The sequence below is a fragment of the Cupressus sempervirens genome, chromosome 6 (genome assembly GCF_028749045.1).
Source record: "Cupressus sempervirens isolate cs-2001-9-10 chromosome 6, ASM2874904v1, whole genome shotgun sequence".
Lineage (NCBI taxonomy): Eukaryota > Viridiplantae > Streptophyta > Pinopsida > Cupressales > Cupressaceae > Cupressus > Cupressus sempervirens.
In genome coordinates, this window is record NC_143123.1 from 517998702 (window position 1) to 518017999 (window position 19298).

Below are 19298 nucleotides of genomic sequence, written 5' to 3' on the forward strand. Positions count from 1 at the left end.
CAAAGGTAATCACTTGTATCCATAATTGTCAAAATATCCATAGCTGAAATGGCACCCACATCAAGTGCCAAACCCATCAAACTATCCATACCTCCAAAGGTATATCAAGCGAGTCTCATATCATCAACATATCCAATCTGTAACCTGCAATCACAAGCCTTAAGAGCAATACCTACCACATATATACAAAAAAGTTTCCATTGTAAAAGATAATGTCAAATCTATAACCAATCCACTCACAACATCTCAAAAAAGTGAATCCATGTAGTCTCAAGGACATCCACAATGCATAAACTGAAATCCTACAAGAACAAATCTCATAACAAGTCTCCAACACTCTCCTAAGCTCTCCACAACCAACAGAGGAAAGAGATAAAGGAATAACCATGTCATCTCTCACATTACATACATGAGCACAAACTAGTAATCACAATCTCTAACCAATCTCAAATCCAATGTAAGTGAAACCAAACATCTAGGAAGATAACCAAGACTAGAAAAAAATATTGCAAATAATAACCTGTATCATGTCCTTCTACACACACCTCTAGAAGTAAATTGTACAAGTATGATCTCCTCCATAAAACCCCAACCAAGAAGCCTCAACAAAAATCAAACCATACCATATAACTAATCATGGATGTAAGCCTCTCACAAGAAGATCAAACTCATAAACCATTCCTAAACCAAGGAATATGTCCAATATAAAACCATCCCCCAAAATCAACCAACATAACAACATATGCAAATGGAGATAACTAATGCTGAACCATCTTTCAAATGAACCCTCCAGAACTAACTCATGTATAGTAACTCAAGATCCATATCCATGAGAGACAAGCATAAACATAATGCACTTGAGAAAAATAATGGGCTTTACCTCTCAAGTAGCAAAACTGCCAAGTAGACCAAGATTGGGGGATGAGAATGCTCATCAAGATATCCAAGTCTCCAACCAAGACTCATCTAACAAAAATCTCCTCTCAGGTCCATATCAAGTGAATGCCCCTCAAACTTCCTACTGAAACCATCAACCATCCCAACAAATACTTCTCTAATCCAAGAGAAATTAGCATCACCACCATCTCTAAGTGTCCATGAGCAACTGTAACCAATCAATCCATGCCAACTCCAAATGCAACATAGCAATAGCATGAAGTATCCAGCTTATGATTAGTGTACTCACTACCAAGAAACTAAACCAAGATCAATGTCAAAGTTCCAACCATGGCCTCAAGAACATATACATGACAAAATGATCTAACCATCTCAACCAAAGAGATAACATGCTCTATATGAACATACTATAACATATCAAAACTCTAAACATGTATCAAGAGTATACCATGACATAAAAATGAAACCATCCTCCCACCAAGGATAACATGTCAAAGGAAAGCATAAACCACACCTTACCAAGAACTCAATGAGTCCTCAAGATGCAACCATCTCCACACACCATGAAGATAACCAAGAACTCCATGAGTCCTCAAGATCTAACAATCTTCACACATCATGAAGATAACCAAGTGCACCATGCAAATGTCAAAGATGTTTCTGCAACAACAGGATCTAATAAAAACCTCCAATATCTACAAACACTCAATAAATATATCAATTCCAACAACTCCCACTCAATCATGGTACCAAGTCACCCATGGAATCATAAAATTCATCTCCTACATGAAGATTATCTAGGTCTACACTCACACAACAAAAGTGTCACTACCAAGTGAAACCAAGATCTCCAAACACAAGAAGATACAAACCAAACCAAAAAATAATCTTGCACTATCACCCCATCACTGTCACAAGCTCTCACTAAATCGTGTATCCAAGATATCCATGAAATCATGATAAAAAATCATCCTCTAACCATGAGAATCAATTAAGGCATCAAACCATCAAAAAACTCAAAGTGCACATCATGAGGTCCTTAGAAGAAACCAAATAACCATGATCTTCAACCAAGAAGATATACCACTATAACCAAATTAGAAATCCAAACCAATGAAGATCAAGGATGTACCTATATATCCAATCATGTCATTCTAAAATCCATGGCGCCATGATCACATCCATGAACTGAGCATTTGACTCTCAATGTGTCCAACCCGTCAGTATAAAATAGTCAACCACAATTCTCCACCATGACTAGACTTGGTAACAACATCTCATCCCTTCTAAATGAAGAAAAAAATTAGCAAATCATGTGACTTAGGAAATAGACAACCCAAATCCAAGCCACCAATCTGAATATGCATCAATAATGAAAGATCAATGGACAAAGACAACCCATAACCAAGCTATAAATGCAACTTGTAAGTATAGACCACTTACAACATTGCACAACTTGTAAACCCAACAAGTCATCATACATATCCAAACCAAATATTGATAACCATATCATCATGAGACCAATCTGAAATATGAATTGAGTATACAATGACATCAAATCTTAAAATATCCAAACATACAATGTCATAAACTCATAATGTTACCATAGTCAATATATACCATAAACTGTTTAGATTAATATATCACCAAATAAAGCATGCCAAACCTATACCAAATCTAAACCAATGTGTAGAGATCTCCAAGAGCTTTTCATTGACTACTTGAAGTCCAAAATCTAACTTTGTATGCCCAAGTTATGCCCTAATCTGTGCTGAAAATAAATAACATGTAACTTTCAAGCTCTTAAAACATAATATAACATCAAAATCGTAGAACCAAACTTACACCAAGCTGTAGCACTTTGAATTAGCTTTCTAATGCCTATAAGAAGTTTGAAATCTGATATCCTGAGAGAAAGTTATGGTCATTTTACTAAGATAGTTTTTTTACCATTTTCACTATATTTTTTTTTTTTGATGAATATTCTAACGAGATTAAATTTGATGGCCATCACAAACTGAAATTGAAAAACTCTTTCATTTTCTCTGAACATGGCCAAACTAGGGTATATTATATATCAAAATTTATGGAAATATCAACCCAGATCCAATGGTGAGGTCTATTTTTACCCAGGAGGTCATTTCTATAGGCTCCCCCTAAAACCCTCATTTGAATGAAACATCTAAAAAATCTTTTTGTCCAACAATTTCACATGTCCAAAATCTACCAACATTCCATCATAACAACAAACCCAAAACCATTAGATCTACAATAAATCACTCATATATCTTTCCCTTTCTTTTATCCTCTCATGCATTCCCATGGATTTAATGTAGGGTTACAACACAACCATAGCTCTAATACCAATTGTAAGGAAACTTGCAACAAGGAATATATCCATTTCCACATAACCCATAATAAATTTGTAATAAACAAGGAATTAAAATCCACATGCAAGAGAATAGACAACATACCCACAAAAATGTGACACAAGATATACCCTAGGAAACCCTCATTGAGGGATAAACCCGGCCTCCAAAAGCATCCATCACCAGGTATTATTCAGAAAAAATACCATTGCAATACAACCATGGAATCCTTCAAGCCATAATTACAACTGAGAAATCTATGTGAACAAGCATGAATCAACACATCCCATGCCATGCTTCCAACCTTCACAAATGCTCTCTTGGCTAACCTATCAAGACTTGTCCTACTTGACTCTTGCTTTTTGTCTTCTCCTTGTCACTTACAACAACTACCCTTGTGGTTGCTTATATAGTAGCAAGTCCTACCATGTGGTATTACATAAACCATGTGCTACCTAACCCCTTGATCCCACATTTAGTATTAGAATTTTAATTCTTTTCCCCAATATTAAATAATTGCATGAAATATTATCACAATGTTACAATACAACTCATCAAGTATATCCCATGGAAATCTTTATATGTTGCATGCCCATCTAGGTGGAACATTACATAATAAAATATATGCAATATAAAAATATTATGCAATGTGTGCAACACCAATTATCTCAACACATAGGTGCCCCTCTTAGTGGTGAAAGCAGTCTTGTAGATCTATCAGTCTCTTGAACCAGAACATGGTTGTAACCAGAGAATCCATCCAAGAAAGAGAACCCCTCAAAACTAATAACCTTAGACAATATGTATTCCATGGAAGGGAGGGGGTGGTGATATTTAAGGGAGGCCTGATTAAGGTCCCTAAAGTCCACACACAATCTGATTTCCCCATTCTTCTTCCTAACAGGGACAAGGTTTGCTACCTATGATGAGTGCTTGATAGGGAAAATTATATTAGCCTCTATTAGCTTGGATAGCTTCTTTCTCATTATTGGCTCAATTTTGGGATTTATTGGCCTCTATTTTTGCCTTATAGGTTTGACATTATCAATTAAATCTATAGTATGCTAAAACAAACTTGGGTCAAACCCATTTAAATCATCATATGTCCAAGAAAATACATCACTAAATTCTTGACATAGATGAATGGAATTCTCTTGCTCAGTTTTAGTACATACCTTCCTCATGTTTAAGGTCTTTCCATTAGCAACCACAACTGGTGTGTAATTATCCTTGTTAGTAGATAGGTTCATGCCTCTATCCCTTGCTTAGTCCTCAGAATTGAAGATGCTCTATAAGGTAATGAAACCCTTAGGCAACTTGGTGGAACTAAGATTGATGATCTGATCACCATACTAGCCATGCAACCTTGACTAATTTCTCTCTAAGAATTTTGCTTCGTTCTACAAGAAACTTACAATTTGTGCATTAGATTCAAACACTTTCCAATTGACATTATTACTAGGGATGACAGGCCTAACCTAACCACCACCCTAATCTATTGCTTGTTTAGCTTCAAGGCTCTTTGGCACATCACAAGATGCACCCACTACTACAAGTCTATTCTCTACTCTAGGGATGCTTTGAATATTAAATGCATTGAAATCTTCAAGTAAATTCCATACTCTATATTTATAAGACTTGAGAAAACCATTCTTAGTGACATTCTAATTTCTCACTTGATTAACCACCAACTCACTATCTCCATATATGCTTAATTCTTGAATTTCTCTTTTTTGAGCAAATAGAAGACCTTGAATCAAGGATTCATACTCAGCCACATTATTAGTACAACTAAATCAGAGCCTAAATGAGAAGTAGTACTTTACTAGTGCAGGAGAAATCAACATCACACCAGCCCTTGATCCATTTTGATTCCTTGATCCATCAAATTACATACTCCATATCCAATCATATCTTCTCTAGTCTTCATAAGGTTAGGGACAAGAGCATCCTTTTCTGATACATAGTATGTACCAAGGCCTATCTCAAGGGTTTCTAATATAGAATCAAATTGGTATGCATTAGCCCATTCATCTAAGAGAAAATCAGGTGTCTCCGCTAGGGAAGTAGAAGGTTCATTTACTATGTCATTCTCATCTATCTCTAGGATAGTGTAATTCATATTTATGAGATTAGGGGTTTAGGGCTCAATATGATGGAGTGCTAGAGGCTCTTCTCTGATTGAAGCCTTGGTTCTCGATATCTTGTTCTAAAAAAAATATATGACCAATCAAAAGACATGTAGCCTTCTATTTTGGCCATGAAGTCTCTTGAAAGAGAAATGGAAAAGTGTGGCTTGACCTCAACAACTAATATATCTTGAGTTATAGTACAACTAGGACATGCATGTAGGGCCATTTCAACATTCCCAAGGATCCCTATAGTCTTGACATTTTTACCATCCAACTATAATACATCCCTAATAATGGGCTCATATTTGATTTCTAAAGCATCAACAACACACTTAGGCATCACTGAACTACCAGCCCTTGAATCAATCATGCAATTGTGAACTAGTTTATCCCCTATAATCAAAGAAACATAAAATGGAGGAGGTCTAACCTTTTTACTCATTTCTCCTTCCTTTGATGGTTGTGCAAGACTTGTGCTACCCTCTATGCTAGGTGGCTGATCCTTTGGTTCGGTTCTCTCCAATTCTTGTTGCAATAACCTCTTCTACATAGGTATAGTAGCAAAAACATCCCACATGGAAATATTCACATTTGTCTTCTTCATCTACTCTACCACACTGAGTTAGGCATTAGGTGCTTTAGTAGAACTAGCCTTGAGAGCTACATGTGTAGGAGGTTGATATGGAATAACTTGGGGGCCACTCACATCTCCTCTACTATTATTCTTTCTTTGTTGTTGAGGGGCATCAGATTGATCATCGACCACTTGTACATAAGGTACTGCATTTGATATTGAAGCTTAATTAGGAGGAGGAGGAGGGGTAGCATTTTTAACAACTCTTCTTTTTCTCCTAGTATCGTGAGCAATGGAGTCCTAGTTTACATTGTGATGTTCCTCCACCTGATGATTCATGAAGGAGAAATCACCCTGTCTTTGCATATATGAGGCATCTTTGGGTTGGCTCTCATTCTATGACTGTCCTATTGTAGGCTCTTGAGTGGTCAAAACCAAATAAGATTCAACCTTTTGACACATACAATAGGCATAGGAGTAACTATAGGAGGGGTAAAATTTTTGATCTTGAGCCATATTGTATTGAGGGACTATGGTTCTACTTTGATTTGCACTTGAAGTAGAAATATTGCCATTTTGTCTACCATGATCAAAATAATTATTGCCATGATTCTTATTTGGAGGCCTACAATTATTTGGAGTTTGATATTTTATTTGAGGAGCCTTATTACCTTGAGGTTGTTGCCTGTCCAAAGTCACCACCTTATTGCCAACTTTCTACATCACCAAGAGACCATCTTCTAGCTTCTTCTCTTGACCTTGCAATCTCTTATCTATGTTTTGCATCATAGATTGCATCATCTCTTTAATTTCATCAATTCTATTTGAAGTGGTGGAAGATTGAGGGGCTAGAGCAAGGGGGTGTGATATGGAAGGTGTCGGAATATGGGCTATTGTTGGTTGATGATTTGACATATCAAGGAAGAAGGGCATAGGGGGCCTTGGAGCTAACTTTCCTCCCTATATTAGGATTTTTTTTGCTTTTATTGTTATTTCATAATCATCAGGTAATGTATCTCCTCCCATGGTTTAGACTGTAGTGGCAATATCATTGTTAAAGGCTCCGAGGTAATGCAAGAAGGCATTACCAGGGGTAGGCTTCACTTAAGTAGATATTTTGTCCCATGTCTTTTGAAATATGTAGCTAAAATTAGTCATACATTCATGGGGGGATCTTTTTATAGTAGTTAGCTATTCTAAAAATGAAATATGTAGCTGAAATTAGTCATACATTCATGGGGGGATCTTTTTATAGTAATTAGCTATTCTAAAAATGACAAATAGTCACTTTTATCCTCAAAATGTTTACATAGTCTTGCTCCTAACCCATCCCAATTTGTTACATAACCATGTGGTAGACCCCTATATCATTGTAGGGCTTTCCCTTTTAAAGATGAAGCTAGGAGTCTAATGGCCACATCATCTTCTATAATACCATGGATATTGTGAAAAATTTTAGCCTCTTGAATGTGTTCTAAGGGAGATATGGAAGTTTCACTAGTAAATTTAGGTATACTTTTAAGTCTAGCTACTGGTATGTCATGTCTTGGGCTAACAAAAGAGAACTTCCACCATTAAAGGTGGCAACAACATGAGCTCTATTCATATAAGAAAGTGACCTATTGATATGAGAAGAGAGTATTCTAGGTTGAGATCTCACAATAGGAGGATTAGAGATTAATCTTGTAGCGGTATGCATTTCCTCTATACTCCTAACTGGTGATAAAGATACTCTAGTCTTTCTTCTTCTAGGATTTGAAAATCAAAGCTCTTGATACTGAAATTTACCTTTAGAAGATGCCCTTGTTTCAACTTTGGGCATGAATCACTACAACTTGGTTTGAACTAGGTGTAAAGGATGTAGAGTCACCAAGTGCTTGGATATGAGCCTCTTGGAGGCTTGGAATACTATAAGCAACACTGTTTCCTCAGCTTCAATCTTGAAATTCTTCTTTGACACCAATAGAATTTTAATCTTTTGAATATTAGTCCCACTAGGCGTGCCAAAAAATGTTGTCACAAAAGCTTGTACCCTTTCCCAAAGTTTTTACCTAAGGACAACCTTGTGAAACATGGAAACAACCTCCAAGCCATGGGACTTGAACTATGAGGTTGAGTCTCCAGAGAAGGCTGACTTCCTTTACTATTAGGATGCACCTAACTACTCTTGGAGAGGAAAAGGGAGAAGGAATGCATAGAAGCAAACTACCTAATCTATTCTAAGGAGGTGATGCACCAAAATAGAGTTTGATCTTATCTCTACCCATAAATGCACAATTAACTAGTTATAACCTCAAAGAATACAAATTTAGACCTTACTTAATCTAACAACCACATGTAGATCAGAAAACAAAAGAATGCTATAGAAGAAATTTCACTCAATATCATTCAAATACCAAAAATAGATACAATCATGAAAATTGAAGAATATACACAAGAACATTAACTAGAGGCAAAGAAGTCTTGTTTAGTGTGTTAATGGCTGAAAGAGATACAACAGAGGATTACAATGGCTCAGAGGCACAAGAAAATATAGTAGTATGCATGGGAAGCAATACTAGAGAATCAGAGAAAAATCAACCTTTTGAAAGGGTACAAAACTTGCTTTTATAGTTCAAGCATAATTGAGAAACTTCTACCAAAAGCCAAAAAATCAACCTCTATTATCAAGTTGTAGAGAGAAATCAATGCTAATACATAAGGATTTTCTCAGGTATGCACCTATATGTAAAAAGTCTAATTTTCATGTGCAAATTCAATAATAGAAGGAACATAAATGTCGGTCATAACTGAAGATTGGGTAGATGGATAACCCACAACTACAAGGAGATAGAAAATTCATTCACCAGGCCTAGAGAAAGCAAAAAGTAGTTGTAGGTGATCAAAAGATCAATCTGATAATTAAGAGCCATCCTTATTATTTTTGGCGCTCACCAAATCAAATATATTAGTAAGTCAAACATATTCAACCTTCATGTTGTACCCTTCCTATAATTTCATTGTTCAAAGATCCCTTTATTTTCTAGCCTACACAAGTGAAAAGCCTTCATGGTCAACTCAAAGTCCTATGACCCTATGATCATTTAGCTTGGAGCCTAGCCCTTACGATCTTATGATTGCCAATGTATCTCATAGTCAAAGTCACCCTCTAGAACCTCTATGATCTTACGATCATAAACTCATCTTAACATTGGGTCCTCCTTTTACCCTTCTTATGATTTTATGATACACCAATATTTTGTAGCATCAGAAGCCTACCAATCTGCCCTTATGATCCTATGATGGAAATTAACTTAGCCCTTTTTTGTGACTTCAGTGGTCTCATCATTTGCACCTACGATCTTATGACATTGATTCATTGTAAGATCAAAACACTTCATCTAACTACCTTTGCCCTTAACTATGACTGTTAACTACATTATCACCTTCTAAACTAGGCCCACCATGTACACATGTCCACTTGTCACTTTCTTGCATTGTCTAAAGATTGTGCTCCTTAGTAAAGTGAGATTGTGATTGTGCTCCTTTTTTGTGACTTCAGTGGTCTCATCATTTGCACCTACGATCTTATGACATTGATTCATTGTAAGATCAAAACACTTCATCTAACTACCTTTGCCCTTAACTATGACTGTTAACTACATTATCACCTTCTAAACTAGGCCCACCATGTACACATGTCCACTTGTCACTTTCTTGCATTGTCTAAAGATTGTGCTCCTTAGTAAAGTGAGATTGTGATGGGCGTAGACTTGGGAAGATCTGATGGTAGGGAAAGTTGCAAGCCTGCAAAAAAGGTTAAAGTGCACATTTACTTTAGTAAATGAGATATAACCTAAAGTCTTAAAGATATATTTTTGTGTGTCCCAACTTGAATACTTCAAATATATGAATGTTACTGTGTTTGAATTCAAATATGGCAATTTTGGCAAGAAGGCAAAAATGACCAACAAGCACCTTAGACATTTTATCCTCCTCTTCTTGTGTGTTTGGAAACATCTCCTTAGTCAACTTTAAGTGACCAGGTAAAGGCGTGTTGCTAGCTTTAGCATTCTCCATAGAGAAAAATTGTAACACCTCAATATAATCAGCCTAAGATAATTTTAATTTACTATTCTTCCCATCTTTGCAAATTTTCATACCAAGGATTTGTTTTTTTGCCAATCCTTCATAGCAAATGAATGTGCTAAGTATTGTTTTAACCCCTTAATTCAACATGATCTATGTTAGACCTAGCTACAAGCATATCATTAACATATAAACATAAAATAATGTAGCTGTCATCATTCAACCTCTTAAAATATACACAATGATTTGAATTAAACCTACTAGATACATGTTCATGCATAAAAATATCAAATTTTAGATTCCAATGCTGAGGTGCTTGCTTCAAGCCATATAAACTTTTCTTCAATCTCCACATGAATTTCTCCTTACCTTTGACCTCAAATCCCTGTGTCTGTGCCATATATATCTCTTCATTCAAATCACCATGAAGAAAGGTTGTTTTAACATCAAGCTTCTCTAAATGAAAATCTTCAGTAACCATAATACTTAAAACAATGCGAATAGAAGTCATTTTAATAACATGAGAGAATATCTCATAAAAAAAATGCCATTTTTTGTGCAAATCCTTTTACAAGTAACTTGGCCTTAAATCTTTTCTTACCTCCATTCTCTTCTTTCAACTTGTAAACCCATTTGTTCTGTAAAGCTCTTTTACCTGCAAAGAAACTTGCATAAATCCCATGTCTAATTTTTCAGCAAGGAGTCCATTTTTTCTTTCATTGTAGACTCCTACTAAATCTATGTATTCACCTACACAACTTCATCATAACATTCAGGTTCACCACTATCTGTTAGTAAAATAGAGTACAAAGAGGGAGAAAATATTTCTAGAGGTCTACTTAGCCTTGTTGACTGTCTAACATTCACTGGGGTGTGTGGTATTTGTTGTTTTGATTGTTGTAGAGCATGAGGGACTACTAGAACATCACCTTTTGGAGTATCATCCAACACTACATAATCATATTGAATTTTATTTATTTCAAATGCCAATTAGTGAAGGACCATTTAGTAACTTAGATATAAAGCCCTGCTTGAGCCTACTGATACATGTCTTCCTTTTGAATGTACATTAGGTAAAGGGGAGCAATCTAAATTGTATACCCTTTTCTCATTGTACATATATGTACTATAAGCTAGCTTGACCTCATTTAGTTTGAGGTATTAATAATCGTATCGATAATAGCCACTGAGTAATTGTTGAGAGTCATCCAAGAACTCTTCTTATTATAAGACTCTTGAAGATTACTATATTGTCCACATAATGGTTTATTATAGTCAAGTATTTGTTTCTGCTTGATCTCATTTTATCCTCTTGTGCTAAGTAAGTTCATTATACACATCTAAGGGAGTGTTGGTTCATTACTTTATTGCACCTACTATCAAGGCTATTTTGGTAGATATTTATTCACTCATAGATAGCTAACATGTGTTATCTTTGTTTCAACAAGTGCTACTACACTTCTCAATTGAATTATCTTGTCTCTTGATAGAAGTTACCTCATATTCTTGACTATATGCCATCACAACTCATCCATCAAAAATATTCATATTTATATGTTTCTCTAAATTGTTAATGATTTGAATAAGCAATTTACTGCTTATTCATTTTTTCCTCTGTCTCAACTATACTAATAAAAATATATTTTAATTTTAAATCATTTTCCCAAAAATATTCTATATATTTCAATTTATATATCCAACTATTACTAAGATCATTTAATTACCTAATGTCAAGATCACATCTACTAAACAATATACAATACAATCTTCTAACATATATTTTATGACTATAATTTTAGAAAACAAATTGTTCAAGAGCTTTCATCGACTTAAAAAAATAAACATTATACTTCATCTGAATTGATGGAAGTTGACATTCAACCTGTAATAAAACTGTCCATATGACGCAAGAACACGTTATCTATAAATTAGTTATACTATTTCAAAAGCTCTAGAAAGCGATGACTAAAAAAAATCAAGAATATACGTCATTTCATCACTGTAAGCTTGCAAGTCAAGACAACAATGGCGGCCATTGATAGTTTCAATTTTGCCTTATCACCAAGACGTGTTCCATGCAAATGCACATAAAATATTCCACTTCCACGTTTGAAACTTACATAGGTTCTGTGAATTTTATGGAATCAAAAGAAGAGAAAGTAAGTTCAAACACTGCAAACGATGAAAGACTGAATCAAAAGTTGTTTATTTTATTTTAATATGCCACACCCAAATAATATTCAATCACCCACATGCTAACTAAGATAAAATTGTAAAACCATATTCATGGGATCCTTCTTGGGTAAAATCCCAAATTGGATAAATAATATCTGCCGTTGACTATGATAATAAAACTAAACAGTTGGAGGAAAACTGTATTGAGGGCAATACTAGATCTAGATAACTGCTGTTGGTTGTTCTCAGTCAGAGCAAATTTAGTTTGAGTTATTTTTCTTGTTTATATTGATGATGGATCATAGAGTATATTGACGATAGATCATAGAATTTGATTCAAAACGTGTAACAGAATTGATATGATCTAATCAGAAATTAGAATGCAAAATTCAATGGCTTCACCCACTCATTCTAAACACTGTATGTCTGCTAGGCATTATGTACTTCTGTCTCTTGTATTGGCATGCTGTTGTTTCATGGTGAACATTCTGAGCTCAATTGAGAGCACAAGTAATGGAGTCTCCTTGGAGGCCCAGCATGAACTTATTGCAATGGAAACTCTGCTAACTAGGACCAATCAGGCAAAGTTAAGTGCAAAGGAAGATGGCCATCTGAATTTTGTGAAGCAAAATGAACATGGTATGTGTGATTGTAGATTTATCTCTTTTAGATTTGTGCATAATTTGGATATCCAGTGGTCTTCTTTGCATCTGATTTGATAGCTTTTGAATGAGATTTAATTAAGTGGGTATTCATGGTTTGAATTGTATCTTGGATTTGCAAACTTGGGTGTCCTGGTCCTGCCTTGAAATACAGTCCTTCCTACAGCTCTATATCTTAGAGAACTTACTTTGATTTTGATCAGAAAAGTCCATCTTTATAAATCTGCTTGTTTGTCTTGATTTGACTTTGTTTTCTTTCTTCTAGAATTCGTCTCAGAACTTTTGAATTAAATGAATGAATGCGTTTTAATGACGTTCACAAAATCATCAGCTTATGAGATCAAGAGCGATATCATTAACAAACATGGCATTCTACTGCAGGTGAGGAGAATAAGGTAGAAAGTGGGCATATTTTTCATAGCAAAACATGGCATCCTAATAGAGAGGAGAAGAATAAGGGAGAAATTGAGGAGAATAAGGTAGACATTAATAATGGAGAAATTAATAATACAGAGAAGGAGAATAAGGTAGAAATTAAGGAGAGTGAGGAAGAAATCAAGGATATATTCCACAACAAAGAAATCTTTCTTGAGGACTATAAGGAGATGAAGAAGAAATTCAAAATCTATGCATACCCACATGATGCAAAGGATCCTTACGCAAATATTTTTCTACCAGAGAAAGGCAAACCTGGTGGAAATTATGCAAGTGAAAGCTACTTTAAGAAGGCACTCATACAAAGTCATTATATCACAAATGATCCCACAGAAGCTGATCTTTTCTATTTGCCATTCTCCATTGCAACAATGAGGCATGATAAAAGAGTTAGTGTTGGGGGAATGAAAGGTTTCATCAAGAAATATATTGATAAAATCAGCCAAAACTATCCATATTGGAATAGAACAAATGGTGCTGATCATTTCTATGTGGCTTGTCACTCAGTGGGAAGGACAGCAATGGACAAAGCAGTTCAAGTGAAGCTCAATGCAATTCAAGTAGTGTGTTCTTCAAGCTACTTTGTTTCAAGTTATGTTGCACACAAGGATACTTCTATTCCTCAAATCTGGCCTAGACAAGGGAATTCCATGGGACTTTCTTCTACCAAAAGGTATTTCCCCATTCTAAGATATTTTTTCTTTCTTATTTTTCTAGTTTTTAAATTATTCATGATGAGTAACATGTATTATAATGCAGTTTTATTTTAGCTCTGAAATTCATATGATAATAATAATAAGTAGTTATCATGTCCCTAGACTTCCATTAATTCTTACGAGGAAATTCACAATTTCTCTTATTCCAAGTTGCATAGTGTCTGTCCAATTTAATGCATAGTCAATACACATGAGTGGACCATGAACCAAGTGGCAAATGAATTGATTAGAATAATTGACAGAAGAGCAAATCAATAAACATACTTTAAAGTATAATAAGAAGAATATTTTTTAATTGAAAATAGTCTATCTACAATGGTTTCCACATGCATGGACTAGACTTAGTATTAAATGTCTAGAGATAATAGATTCTTTCATTAAGTGTCTTAGCTATAAATAATTCTGATTTATGTTTAACTTTAGTTGCGTCCTATTTAATTTCTTATAGTATATATGGAAGACGATCAATTATCATCTATGTTTCAATTATTGTATATTATATTTTGTAAAAATAAAATTCTATTAGATATTTATCTATGAACTAGTAACTGTTTTTTTTTTTTTTGGAGAAAGATAGAGTTAGTGATTAGATTGATTGCACATTGGTATCAAAAGTGCACAAATTTTGAGACGTTTGTGCAAAAGTATTGGGCCAATTGTGCATTTTTGTAATTTTCAAAACAAACAAATAATTGAGCACTAGAGAATATGTTTTAGATGACATTTTGAAATGGGCACATTTTAACCCTTTGCACCCACACATTTTATTGTCTTTGCCACCTAAAAGATAGAACAATAAGCTAGTAAGTTGCATACAAAGACAACATTTTTTTTATTATTGAAATCATATATACAATTTTGGATCCCTAGAGACACAAGAAAATATGATGTTCTAGTCATCTTTTAAGAACGATTAAGATTATTTTTCATTTTTAAGAAAAAAATAAGATTATATTTTATTGCATTATATTTTTCTCTTTATCATTTTTCAGGTAACGATTTTTTATTTACTTTTTAATCGATTCTTAGTAGAAATAGTAAAAATTATATCTTTCAAATTATTTTTTGGTACCTATTTTTATTTTTTCATAAAGAAGGAAAATATTTCTCCTTGTCCAATAAGAAATGAGAACTTTCTTTCTAAAACTATTGCTATTATATTTTTTAATAAATGCTAAGTATTTTTTTACACCACTATTGTTACCAAATGATGACTTTCCTTTCATATCAGTGTTGTTTTTTTTTTTAAAATTTTTTTTTAATCTACTACTATTTTTAACATCATTATTATCAATGTCAAAACTAACAAAATAAGATTACTATTTTCTTCTTTACCAATAAATTTGCTTTTTATATGTAGTTGCTTTTATATTTTTCAATAAGATTTTCTAAACTTGATATTACATAAATTTTATTATAAAATATAATTATACCAATGTATTAGAATACTCTCCCTATGGAGAACTTAGGACTCTTTAAACAATTGATCTCTTAAACTTATTGCCAAAATAAATTCTTTCATTAAGAACATGAGACTCTTTAAGACATAGCTCACGAGACTCTTTAAGCCATGGCTAACTTTTTATTTGCAATGACTTTTCAAGTTTTCATATTTTTATTGTTGAAATAAAATCTGCAATAAAATCAAGCCCTTTCTTATCTTTTTAATCATGTAATTTAAATTATAGGAAAAATTGGATTTTCAACTTTTAAAATAGTTTTCTTTTATGTATTTTTTGTCAAAAAATTATTTATAATATTTTGATATATTTTTTGAAATCACGAATGTAATTCTATCTATATATATTTAAAATAATTGACTTTTAATTTAATTTTGAAAAATAAGAAAGAAAATATTAACCTTTTACTTTTTAGAATACATTTAACTTAAAAATCAACAAAATTGATATATATATATATATATATATATATATATATATATATATATATATATATATATATATATTCATTAGAAAATTGGTAGAAAAAATTGACATAAATTATATGATATTAGATAGTTTATCATTGACAAATATTATAAAATACTAAAAAAAATCACTTTAGGGAGAGCACACCAAACACTATGTTATGTTGATATAAATATGAGCATTATGTGTGATTTCACATTTGAACTTCTTCACCAATGCTATTATTGAAAATAAAACTTTTATTGAAAGCTAGAACTTGAGCAGTATGAAACTTGTTCCTTTTCAAATGTTTCTTTATTTTCAATTTTCCATCAAAGATCTGTTTTTATTAGTTTTTAAAAATAAATCTTTTGACCTACTTTTGATCCTACATCTCCATCATATGCCTTGAAGAAAATCCTTATTGTGAAAAGAAAAATGACACTGTAGCATCTAGGGAGTAAGAGCAATCTTTGCATCACCCAATATATATGCTTTAATTTTCATAAAGGGGTAACATTGATAATGTTACTATTTTTAGTTAGTTGACATTTATGCATGCCTAGACAGAAAAATATTATACATGCCATCAAAATGGTGAAATGAAGCCAATAGTGAAGAAATTAATTCAATATCATTTGTCATGGAAGAATACTTTGACCATTCAAATTAGAATATCTTGAGAAAAAGAGAAAATAAAAAGATGAGATTGTGTGGTGGAAAATTCAAAAATATATGATGGTGCTAGGAATCATAGACCTCGTAGAATATAACATTGGGTTCCATAGTAGTGTCATTTTGGTCCCTACACCATCTCATTTGAACAGCTCATCCACATATTCTAACTTCAAGTCATCACACTTCAATTTAGAAAATAAATCAAACATCATCAAGATGGTGAAGGAGAAATATAAAGTTAGTATTCAAGTTAGCATGTATGATAAAGTTTATGTTTTTATTTTATGAGTGAAGAATGCATGAAATCCTATCAAGAAAAATCAACATCTCACAAGGCTTCAAGGAAAGAAGATCATAGAAAAGATATCACTTTTGAATTGCACATATCCTTAAGGTTTTGAACCTCTTCCATAACCAAAGTAATCTCCCTTTTCTAATAATCATTGATACAGTAGAGCTTAATTCCCACTCAGGATCTAAATAAAGAAAGCCCCTATATTTCAACCCAACACTTTCCTCTACTTTTTTTGAAATCAAGAATAGAAAATTTTAGATTCATTCTGAGTAGACTAAGACACACTTTCCTAGATTTTGAATGGGCAAACACCCCTATGCTAAGAAGCGTCATTCCATAGACCAAAATTTTTGTTGTTCATTTTTTAGAGAGTGGTATAAAAATAATTTTGATCTAAAATCCACTCATTGAAGTTGAAAAAGACACCTCATGTCTAGGAACAATACTCCATAAACGTGCACTTTTAGGAATAAATTGTAATTGTTCTAAATACATTCTCCATCACATTTATAAATCGGATCTCAAAATTTATATTATACAATTCTATTTTTTGGTTCATGTTGATTCTTTTTAATTTCCTAGCACTTCACCTAGGTATTGCATGAAATCTTGTCTTCGTTAAATATAGTCACATCAACTCTAGAAGGGATCAATTAACCATAACACCCAAATCTTCCAATGGATTGAAGTTGGACCTAATTAATTACTCTATTATTAAATTAAGAGGGGTTTAATATAATTTTTATTCTGTATATCTAGGCCAGTCAATAATACAATTTCACCATTTCATTGTGAGGAAGGATAAATCCTTTGAGTGTTACCAACCTGAAGAGAGAATAGTATAATATTTGAGGTTAATACATGAGTTTCCTATTAAGATGGAGATCCCAATTTTTCACATTCTAAATATGAAAAGAGAGGAGATGTTCTTTTTGCCAAGAAAACCATGTTGAATGAAGGGAAATGATCATCTTAAACATGAAGAATTTATTTTGAACAAGTTGTACGTGGGAAGGTAAAGTTTGCAATATCATTATCGATGGAAGTGTTGGAACTACAATTGGAACAATTGTTGTATTTTTCGTTGATGCCAAATCTATTGATGGGACATGTTTCTATTTGATTTGAATGTCATATCTATTTGATTGATGAAGAAGATTTGAGAGGTTTCTCATAACAAAATCACCTAGAGGAAAGCTTGAGTTATAAAAGGAAGCTACAATGGACATTTGATTTGTTAGACTTTGACAATACAAAGTGATTGTTGATATGATGTTGATATTCAAGTATTTACAATACAAGTCAAGAAATCTCACTTATGTAAAGCTAGACCAAGAAATAGAGTAAAAGACCAAAGAAATTTGAAATTCATATCAAGTGATACTTGTGTCAACCAATCCATAATAAGTTTTGAGAAAATTTAGTGTTGAATGAGCATCAATATCAATTGATGTTGAGCTATAATTTCTACAAAGACTGAGACATTCAATGATAACCGAGTGTCAGAGCTTAGTAATGGTCGAGTGATAGTATTTTGAATGCATTTGAGGAATTGTGATTTCTAGCCAACTCAATTGATTTCTTGGGATATGGAAACCATGTTGAAGATATGATTAATGGGTTGGATCATTTAATTCAAGGAGAGGATTAGAATGAACAAATTCAATAAGAAGTTTCTAGAAAATAAGGAAGATGAACATATACAATTAACCTTATGAATTGAATTGCAAACCCTAAGATCTACGATGATCATGAAAATAACAAAGGACCAAAATTACCTATTTAAGGAGGTATACAACCGAAATTTAAAGAGGGGAGAAGAGAAGTGAGTGAGTGCATGAAGAATGTGATATAAGTGTGAAGTGTGAGATGCAAAGAGACAAAGAAAATAATTTGTGTGAGTTTCATGTAAGAGGAAATAAAGCTATTGAGGTTCATAAGAAAATCTAAGCTAAAGGCTTAAGTTTTTTGTGAAGAGAAGGGTGAATGTTTGAAGGGTTTCCAAGAAAATCAAGGATAGAGGTGATAAGGAAGGCTTATTAGAGAATCAACACATGAAATAAATAGAGATCTAAAACTACAAAGTGAGTTGTAATCATACAGATCAAACCCTACTATTTTCTTTCTAATTATTGTAAACAATTTGTATTGAAATCCTTATAATCAAAGGTTGACCTAACGGTCATTGAAGGACTTAACAATGTATGTAAATCCTCTAGCAAGGTGTCATTCTAATAGAATAATTAAAGGCCACTCTTAACAGGGTGATTAGTTCCTCTTACCAGATCATATTTAACAATATGTATTGTAACCTTCAACAAGGTTGGCTCTTAACAGAACTCACCTCAAAAGAGTGAAAATGTGATGAAATGTTGATCGTGATTTTTCCC

General features: G+C 33.2%; 1 protein-coding gene across 1 annotated transcript in view; it reads left to right on the forward strand.

The window, feature by feature from the left end:
• Positions 1 to 12310: 12310 nt before the first annotated feature.
• The window catches only part of LOC149553303 (putative glycosyltransferase At5g03795), a 39810-nt gene continuing 32822 nt past the window's right edge, over positions 12311 to 19298 (forward strand). The window contains exons 1-2 of the mRNA XM_089788767.1: positions 12311 to 12854; positions 13259 to 13985. Coding sequence (XP_089644893.1) covers positions 12596 to 12854; positions 13259 to 13985 — 986 coding nt within the window. The 5' untranslated portion in view covers positions 12311 to 12595. The remainder of the gene's footprint in view (positions 12855 to 13258; positions 13986 to 19298) is intronic.